General features: G+C 41.2%; 1 protein-coding gene across 2 annotated transcripts in view; it reads left to right on the top strand.

The window, feature by feature from the left end:
* Nucleotides 1–6,164, top strand: part of tafa4b (TAFA chemokine like family member 4b) — a 40,524-nt gene extending 34,360 nt beyond the window's left edge. For both annotated transcript variants that reach the window (XM_020592669.1, XM_020592668.1), the window contains 2 exons: nt 2,615–2,739; nt 4,911–6,164. In XM_020592669.1, coding sequence (XP_020448325.1) covers nt 2,615–2,739; nt 4,911–4,922 — 137 coding nt within the window. In that variant the 3' untranslated portion in view covers nt 4,923–6,164. The remainder of the gene's footprint in view (nt 1–2,614; nt 2,740–4,910) is intronic.
* Nucleotides 6,165–8,570: the final 2,406 nt, after the last annotated feature.

Below are 8,570 nucleotides of genomic sequence, written 5' to 3'. Positions count from 1 at the left end.
AAAATGTATGCCTGTGCTGTAAACCTTTTTTAATTAGCATAAGCACCTTTAATGAATATAAATGTAGACTCTTAATGAGACTGATGCAAGTAGAGCAGATATGCTAGCAAAAGTTTTACACTGAGGCTGCTGCAGAGAAAGTGTAAGCAGTCGAATTAGGCTGGTCATTTTAAAAACAATAAAGATGATTATGATCTTCAAATATTTTCTGCTCATCAGTGTGACTGTGTGTGGAGTTAACTGTGTGACTCATGAACAACTTGTGTTGACACGATGTTTCTGAGATGGACAGTTCATGTAGTCAATAGTTGACCTAAAGGCCTCACGGTTATTGAATGAATCCAACCAGCACCCTCTACCAGGCTCTGCACATCTACAGCTGGGCACAGAAAACCGTGGTCCCAGTGGTGATGACCTCAGAACTAATTAATGCACCTCTGTCATCTTTTTATCACTGACCTTTTAAGAGCTATCTCTGAGTCATGTCCAGCATCTGAACCATCCATGACATCACAGGTCGCGTACCGGCCCCTGCTCATTTGCTGACTTGACAGGCAGGTGCTTATGTGTCATGCCCGCCCTGCCCTCCCAGTATAACATGAGATAAACTACAGGGAACACTAACTCCATAACAGTGCTCACTGGCCATGCCCATTAGCTCTAAATAACACTCTCGCAGTACAAAGCACCATCATCAATACTGTAATGGCCACATTAATGAGCATTACACAGCATTGGTTTTTAGAACCACTTACTGCCACTGAGCTCATGCATCATAACAGTGTGTTCGACATTTTGCCCCGTGATAGCTGTGAGAGTTGCTCTGTGGCGACTTGGCAGCTTGCTTCTGGCTTTCTTCTTCCTGTTGTATGTCCTCCTGTCCCTGTTGTTGCATTCATGCTGCCTAGTTTCCACTCTGCTTCAGTCAGTTCCTCTTCTTCTTTATGCTCTTTTTGTTTAATCTGCTCTTTTCTCTGTTGGACTCAGTGATAGTCATTCTCAGGCGGGCTCTTCCTTCCCACCCCTTTCTCTCTGCCTCCCTCGGTTCCCCTGGCTGCTCATTTCCTCACTACAAAGATATTTCTTGGTGAACACCTATTATTTAGCCTCGTCTTCTCCCCTCCCTTTCTCTCAGTTGCAGTGTTTTCTTCTTATATGATACTTGAGAAGACTTGTACATGTTCTTTTGTATTATATGGTTGAAAGCCCATTTTTCTTGCCAATACCACATCATCTCCTTCCTTTGTTGAATGCGATAGCCACCAGAGATCAAGATTTCTTTCTAAACACCATCAATCCAGCAACTTAATGAAGTTGGAGAAATGGGTACACTCTTTTATCCCTCTCTGCGTCCACATTGGAGACAGGAGGATGGATGGATGATGAGTTTGGAGAGAGAGAATTGAGTTACTCTCAGCTGTCGGACTGGCTTCTGTCTAGACAATGGCTCGGATGATCTGGAAGATTTGACTGCCAGCTGCTCAGGCATTATGAAACTTTATGTTTTAACTCCTGATTAACTGAAGATGTAGCCAAGGATTTGAATCTTATTCATTTTCTTGTACCTATACAAAACTTGTTTCAGATACAATTAGGGAAATGTGTTAATTTGATTTTTAGAAACCTTAACTCTAAGAGACACTTTTTGTATTTTGTTTTTCCCAACACTGCATGGAATGAAACATACAAACGAGCATAAAGTGTCTGTCTCAAACACATGGGAACAGATGGTTTGAAAGCAATTCTTCATCATAATCCTGTTCTTACTCTTTGTACTATGTAACAGTAATAATAGTCCTTGGCTCATTGCCTGGCTGTGTCTTGTGTTTTGCTGATTATACCAGAGACAATAGGAAAACAGGTGATAACCTATAATTTCATTTAAATTATAGGAAGTGTTTCACACAGGCAAACGTAATGCAAATGCAAAAATACACACAAACTAATCTGTGGGAGCAGCTAGTCCTCTGCCTTGTTAGAACCTCAGCGGCATTGGTTGGTTATATCCAGCAAAGTTTAAACACTTATTTGTCATTGCTGCTTAGGCACAACTGTAAAATCAAGTGTCATATTTCCTATGTTCTGTTTTCTTTTTCTCATGCGGATGCCAGACTTGCTCATCCCACACAAGGTTTAAGATCTTGCTTAGAGTGATTATATTAATCTGATTAAAATGCAACATGTAACTGCTATATACAGTATGTTAGCTCTTGTGCAAACTGCAGTAATCCTATTACAAATAAAACACATGACTGCTCAGAAATATTGCAGGTTTGAAGAGAACAGCAGCTTTTGTTTAAAGCTCTCTCTATGGTGCTGATCCTACTGCAGGCACACAGTCACATGGTCAGCACCATGGACAGCGCCTGTGATTGTTACATTGTCTAATTAAAACCAGTTATTTTGGCCATTATGACACAGCTGTTTGTCTCAGCTGTCTATGGTAAACTATAACAGTACGAGTTACCATGTTTTCTGTTACTGAGGTGATAAGAGCACAGCGTGTTATACACCAATTCTTGGATTTTGTCATTAACTCTGAGCTCTTCATCATGTCACTGTTTCCATAACCTACTGTCTTTCTTTTCCTGTGAATCGCCATGTGCTGCTTTAGCCTCCATTGTAGCCCAGAAGTGGTGGTGCCAGATGCAGCCGTGCATGGATGGAGAGGAGTGTAAGGTTCTGCCTGATCTGACTGGCTGGTCCTGCAGCACTGGAAACAAAGTCAAAACCACTAAGGTGAGAAGAATTCCTGCTTTTGTTTGTGTGTGTGTGTGTGTGTGTATTCATGTCTAAGTGTCTTCATGTTTATATCCCCATCTTTGACATCTGAAAACCAGTGTAAATAGTGTGAGTACATTTCTTCACTTTGCACATGCTCCTCTTTTTTATGCATCCGTTGTCTGTGTAATTTCCTTGCAGTGTTACATGTACAGTATACTCAGCCAGCTCCAATTATTACAGAGGTCTTGATAACTGATTTGTATGCAACAACAAATAATGTAACATTTATCAGTGTTCATATTCCAAAAAAATAAAATAAAATAAAATAAAAACCCTGAGAAACACATGGTGTCTAGAAAGATTAAAGAAATGTATTGTTGAGAATCTTCTAGTTTAAGTAATATCTGATGTTAACTTTCATCTTCAATTAAATATATATATTTTATGAAACATCTTGTCTCAGTTAGTACCTGAAAAAAAGACCTTTCAACTGGATGACTCCATTTAACAAGATATGAAAAGAAAAAACTCAGCAAGCTAATTAAACAAAATCCTATAAAGAAAGGTTTGAATCTTCAAGATGATGACAAATGAACGCAGTAAGAACTAATATCAAACAATGATTAAAACTACAAATAAATAAATGATTAAAACTACAAATAAATAAATACAGAGCAAAAAGCTTCAGTGTCAGTCTGCTGTAACTGTATCTCCTCAATCCAGAGTGGGAAAAAAGTGACAGAGAAAACAGGAGACCTGTGCGCACTCTGTACGTCACAAAACTACCCTGTGACACCATGTAAACTGACACTGTTCAGGTGAGATAAAGTGATTTAAATGAGGGCCCTGTGTGGCTCTTTGTAAGCTGCTGAAGTGTGAAAGTTAATTTGCAGGTGTGTGTTTGTGTGCATGTGTGTCATGGTATGGAGCAGGTGCAGTTTATTTACAGGTGAAATATAGAAAGGGAAACAGTTGTGAGGGAAGCGACGCAGGCGCCATAAGAGTAATTGCTTGAGAGATGGCATTACAGCACAACATCTGTCACATTCATTAGGATGCATTATGGCTGGGGCCTTCCACAGAGGCTTTACAATTAAGAGTCATAATTAAATTGGTGAGTGGGATAGACTGAGGAACAGAGGCACTGCTGGGCTCAGTCACAGGCAGTGGAATTAATGACCCTGGGCCTAACACCAACTCTGGGACTGATAGGTGCAATTATCCTCATTCTGTCGCATGTTGCCATCTCTTTCCTCCTTGTTCTCCCTCTTTGTCACTAGTTTATCTCTCCCACCCATCTGACTAGCTGATCACCTGAGAGTAGGGTGAAGAACCAATGGCTGACTGCAACAGTGGACATTAATTGTGCATTTACAAGGTGCCTTGGGACCAGGAAGCAGTTACTTGGAGATTTGGTGGCAGATGTCACTAAAGATACTTGCAACGAGACACAGATTCCCTGGCAACTGCTCGCATGGCCATACTTTCTTTGCTTTTTCTGTGTCTGTCTTCTTTGTCCTGCATCTCTTTCTAACTATGACCTCCTTTCACCACCTTGGCATCTCATTCACCATGATGATCTGTATCTGTCTATTTCTTTTTCACTCCCACACAGCGTATTTGTGCTGTAGAAAGATGCACTGATTACAGTCGAACACAGTTTAACAAGAAACAGCCGAGACACTGCAGCATAAGATACATATTTTCACATGTGCCTTTTCATATGTCTGGCATTTACAGAACTTGCAGGACTGGAACTGGATTTTTTTTTATATATGGGCAAATCTGTTCATTATGAATTCAAATGGGATGGGGTTTGTTGATGGAAAACAAGCTCTTTATATTTCCAACTAGAAGCCTTCAACTTACTGCCCAAGTGTAAACAAACAATTACAGCTTTGAGACATGTGAAATCCAGCTTTGGCACTTGAGACCTGTTGAGCGATGAAATCAGTCAACCAGCTAAACTGCAAACAAAACATTTTCAATCCAATGAAAAGGGCAGAGAGCCTGAAATGGTAACGCCATGGTTTGATTTGGAATATTCTCCTCTGACACGTGATTGGCTCTTTCAAATGGAAGTGTTCATTCAGCGACCACAGAGCTGGACACAGAGTCGCTCTGTGTAATTACATGTCACTGTGATGCTGATTCTCTTCTTATCTAGGCTGTTGTTTCTTTTTTAGGTCACACGATAGCAAGAGAGCCACTGAGCCACAAGGAAACCTAAAACTCTCCGTGTGGAAAGGATGGATGACTCACACATATTTACTGTACGATGGGAAAAAAATATCAACGACAGGAGCGCTGTCAGGCTATCCATCACAAAATAATGGGATAAAATGTACTCATCACAAACTGCTTACTTGGCTACACGGATCTACGTGCACAATGTATACAGTACTGTATGCTGGTAATTAAGACTAATGGACTACAGTCATGGACACCCAGGGTACGTCCAAACACAGATGGACTCCTATTTTCCAATAATGGACAAAGTGTGGATTACAAAAAAAGACCTAACAATTTAAACACTGATTAAGCATTTTAAATCATATATTTCATTGGTGGATGAGTGTGAGACGTGTGTGTTTAGAGCACTGCTGCATACAGTACAGACCTGTCAATATTTAGAGCTTATAATGGAAACAGTAGAGATGATTTTGGAGAAATGAAACTGATAGTAGCTCATAACTAGTAAATAGCAAATTAGCATCAAATTGCTCTGGTGGGTCAAGTCACTACCATGAAGGCTGTTATGTGGGAGTCATTTTGCAGTTCTAATTAGGAACTGCAGTGTAGGATCATAACAACATATTAAAAATTCATGTAAGATATTTGCACTAGTCGACACCATTTGGGAATGTTTTGTTTTTCTAGATATTTCCCATTTTTGCTGTGGATAGCACATGAAAATGAAGGTAAAATGTCTGACACTTGAAGTATATAAATATATACATCACAACCCATTATTCCTGGGTAAATATCAGTTAAAAACGACTGACTATAGCGCTTCCCTTATACACAGCTTAGTACAGTATGAACTAGCAAAGTCTCATCTCTCTTTTTTGCCCAGAAAAGCTCAGCCTTCAAAGCATTTGATCTGCTATATTCGGTCTGTGACATCTCTTCTGTTAACTGTTAAAAAGGAGGCCCATAAAATGTTCAAACAAAAAGGATAAGTTGTTTTTATGCTGTTATTTCACAGTATTGGAAGTATTCTCTCTCTTCCTCTGAATGTTCAGGTTCTTAGTCTTTAAAATATTGAAAATACAAAACAACTGTATGAATAGGGTTTTATTTTAAACTATTAGGAGAAACATTATGTTTCTGTGTGCACATTGCCCATTGATTGCCTCTAGAATTCTCATTCACATCAATGCTTCAATGAGATATACTGAAATAATTGCCACAGAAAATGGCAGTTCAACCCTTTGCAAACATATTTTTCCCTTTTTTTAGCATATCGCCCCAAACAACCCTATTAAATTTCTTAATTACGTGTCCATTTTTCCTTTCACACTCCCCTTTTCTTTGAACCTCTCGCCCTCTCTTGTCCCCCCTCCCTCTTTTCTTCCACAGTGCATACTATACAAAAGATGGCACAGTTAGAATAGTTTTCACACACTCTATCTGTATTTCTCAGCTGCTTGTTAGTGTGCAGTCTTTTGCTTTTATGCTGTCTGATTTTATTTTCTTCTCTTGTAGACACCCATCCAAGAGCAAAACTTTCTCAGACTCTATATGTCTGCCTCTCTGATATGTGATTGTGCTGGGTCAGTGTGCCCAGGGGTTACCCCACCGGGGGGTTCCTCCTCTGCAAATAAGAGCCTCTGCTTTCAGACATGCTGCTTTGTGAGCTATGATAAATCTGTGGGAGCTGAGCTGCTGCTTCTCCAGCTCCAGTGTCTGAGCTCTGAGCCAGAGGGAGCTGGGGGACAGCAGGGCTACCAGTGGCAGGCATCTCCACTCTCTCATTACTGAGAGGCCTGGATAGCGCTAGGCTTCTCATGGGACCACTGACATGGAATATTTTTAGGCCTATGGTGCAGCGCTGCAGTTGGGCCAGTCACACCACAATGCCCTCTTTCCTTGAGCAACGTCTCAGCACTAATGGTTCATTTAGATTGTAGATATAGGGACATTCTGCAGCTGCATTAGAGCCCAAGTAAATACACCTACACTCACATAAATGTACATTTAGAACTTTCACCAGCTTCCATTACATACACTGCTGTGGGAGAACTGGAATCAGGAGAGAGGGGTGGCAAGGCCTTAATTACAGCCAACAACAGGCAAAATGTCTCCAAAGCTGTGTGGCATCAAACCACATGAGGGCTCTGTTTCATTTCCTCCTCTCCACCCCCCTCCCCCAATTCCCCAGGAGGTTTGTTGTTCTGTAGATGAGCCTGGTGCTTGCTCCCTTGGTCCTACATACAGTAACTCTCTGCAGCAGAACCAATATTTGAGGACAGTTTGCACTGTGCTGCTCCCTGGTGGCTGGGTTTGATGCTGCAGTTCCACCTTCTGTTTCAGCGGTGCTTAGACCTGCCAAAAGCAGATTCACTGCTCATCTCAGGTCAGCACTTAAGAAAATCTGCAAAGTGCACTGGACATACAGTGTACTACATCTATAACTGCTGTGCATGCTGGCCAGCCCTGCAGCAGAGCAGACACCCACTAGCTCCCCTGCATTTGCCAATTTATGAGAAGGAAGATGACTGAACTTTGCCTCAAGGTATCTTGGTGGGATTTCACATTAATGTATCCACCTTTAATGAGATGTTACCCAGAATGCAAATTTAGCAGGCATCAGCACCTATTGTATGTATAGGTACACTGTCCGTTCTTTGCATTAAAGATATCCCCCTCAAACCCGCTTCCAGTGCCCTTGTTATCAGCTGGAGTCAAAATTAATGGGGGAAATCTATCCAGGGTATGAACTGTGCTACAGACACATTCTTCAGTGTAAAAAAATAATCTTGTTTTTAACTGCAAGTGGATGTGCTGGTTGTGTGTCAGTAGGGGTCTAACCACCCAAATGTCCCATGGAGCCTAGCTGCTTTCATCTCCATGGGTCAGCAACTGATGAGACTCGAGGGCCGGCCCCACAGAAGCAAGCAAACAGCATGGAGAAAGTAACTGCTGAACAGCATGCTAACGAGAGAGAATAGACAGTGTGTGTGAAAGTGGAATCCAGGATAATGATGAACTACATAAAACAGAGATAAATAGTTATAACCATAGTATTTGAGAGAGAGGGAGTATTTTAAGCATGTCTTTGTTTATCTGCTAACCTCGGTGGCTCCTGAGAGGCCACTTGCTTTGTCAAATGCCTCCAATAGTCCATCATCACACTTGTCTGCAATCCACACAATCAGTATCTAGAGAGGGAGAAATAAAGGGATGAAACACCATTGTCTTGGCTTATGCATCATCTTTTGTCAAGTCCAATTTGTATTAGCCTCTGGCCATATCCAGGAAATATGGGTTCAGGATTCATGTTTAGTGAGAATGGTAATCTGCAGATGAAGTAAGTCTGTCAAAGAGATGTGAGACAGCTTGAGTCAGCGCTAGTCACAGAGCTTTGCCGCTGTAGAGGAAATGGGGTCCAACTTCTGCCGTCTGAAACAGACACTGATTTAAGTCAGAAGGAGCTTATCTGATGAAGATGATCTGATCGGTGTTATCAGTGTCAGATATCAGTCGCTGTCTTGTCACTGTCACTTCAGAGGGAACAAATCAACTTCAGGCAGAATGTTTCCTTCAAGAGATCAAATCTTTTTAGCCCAATAACCGTGGCATATACTTATTCAAATGTGCTCAGAAGAGTGCACGAAAGCTCT

Source organism: Monopterus albus, unplaced genomic scaffold (assembly GCF_001952655.1).
Source record: "Monopterus albus unplaced genomic scaffold, M_albus_1.0 scaffold18.1, whole genome shotgun sequence".
In the NCBI taxonomy this organism is placed as follows: Eukaryota; Metazoa; Chordata; class Actinopteri; order Synbranchiformes; family Synbranchidae; genus Monopterus; species Monopterus albus.
The sequence above is the reverse complement of the archived record's forward strand: the minus strand, read 5'-3'. Positions and strand labels throughout refer to the sequence as shown.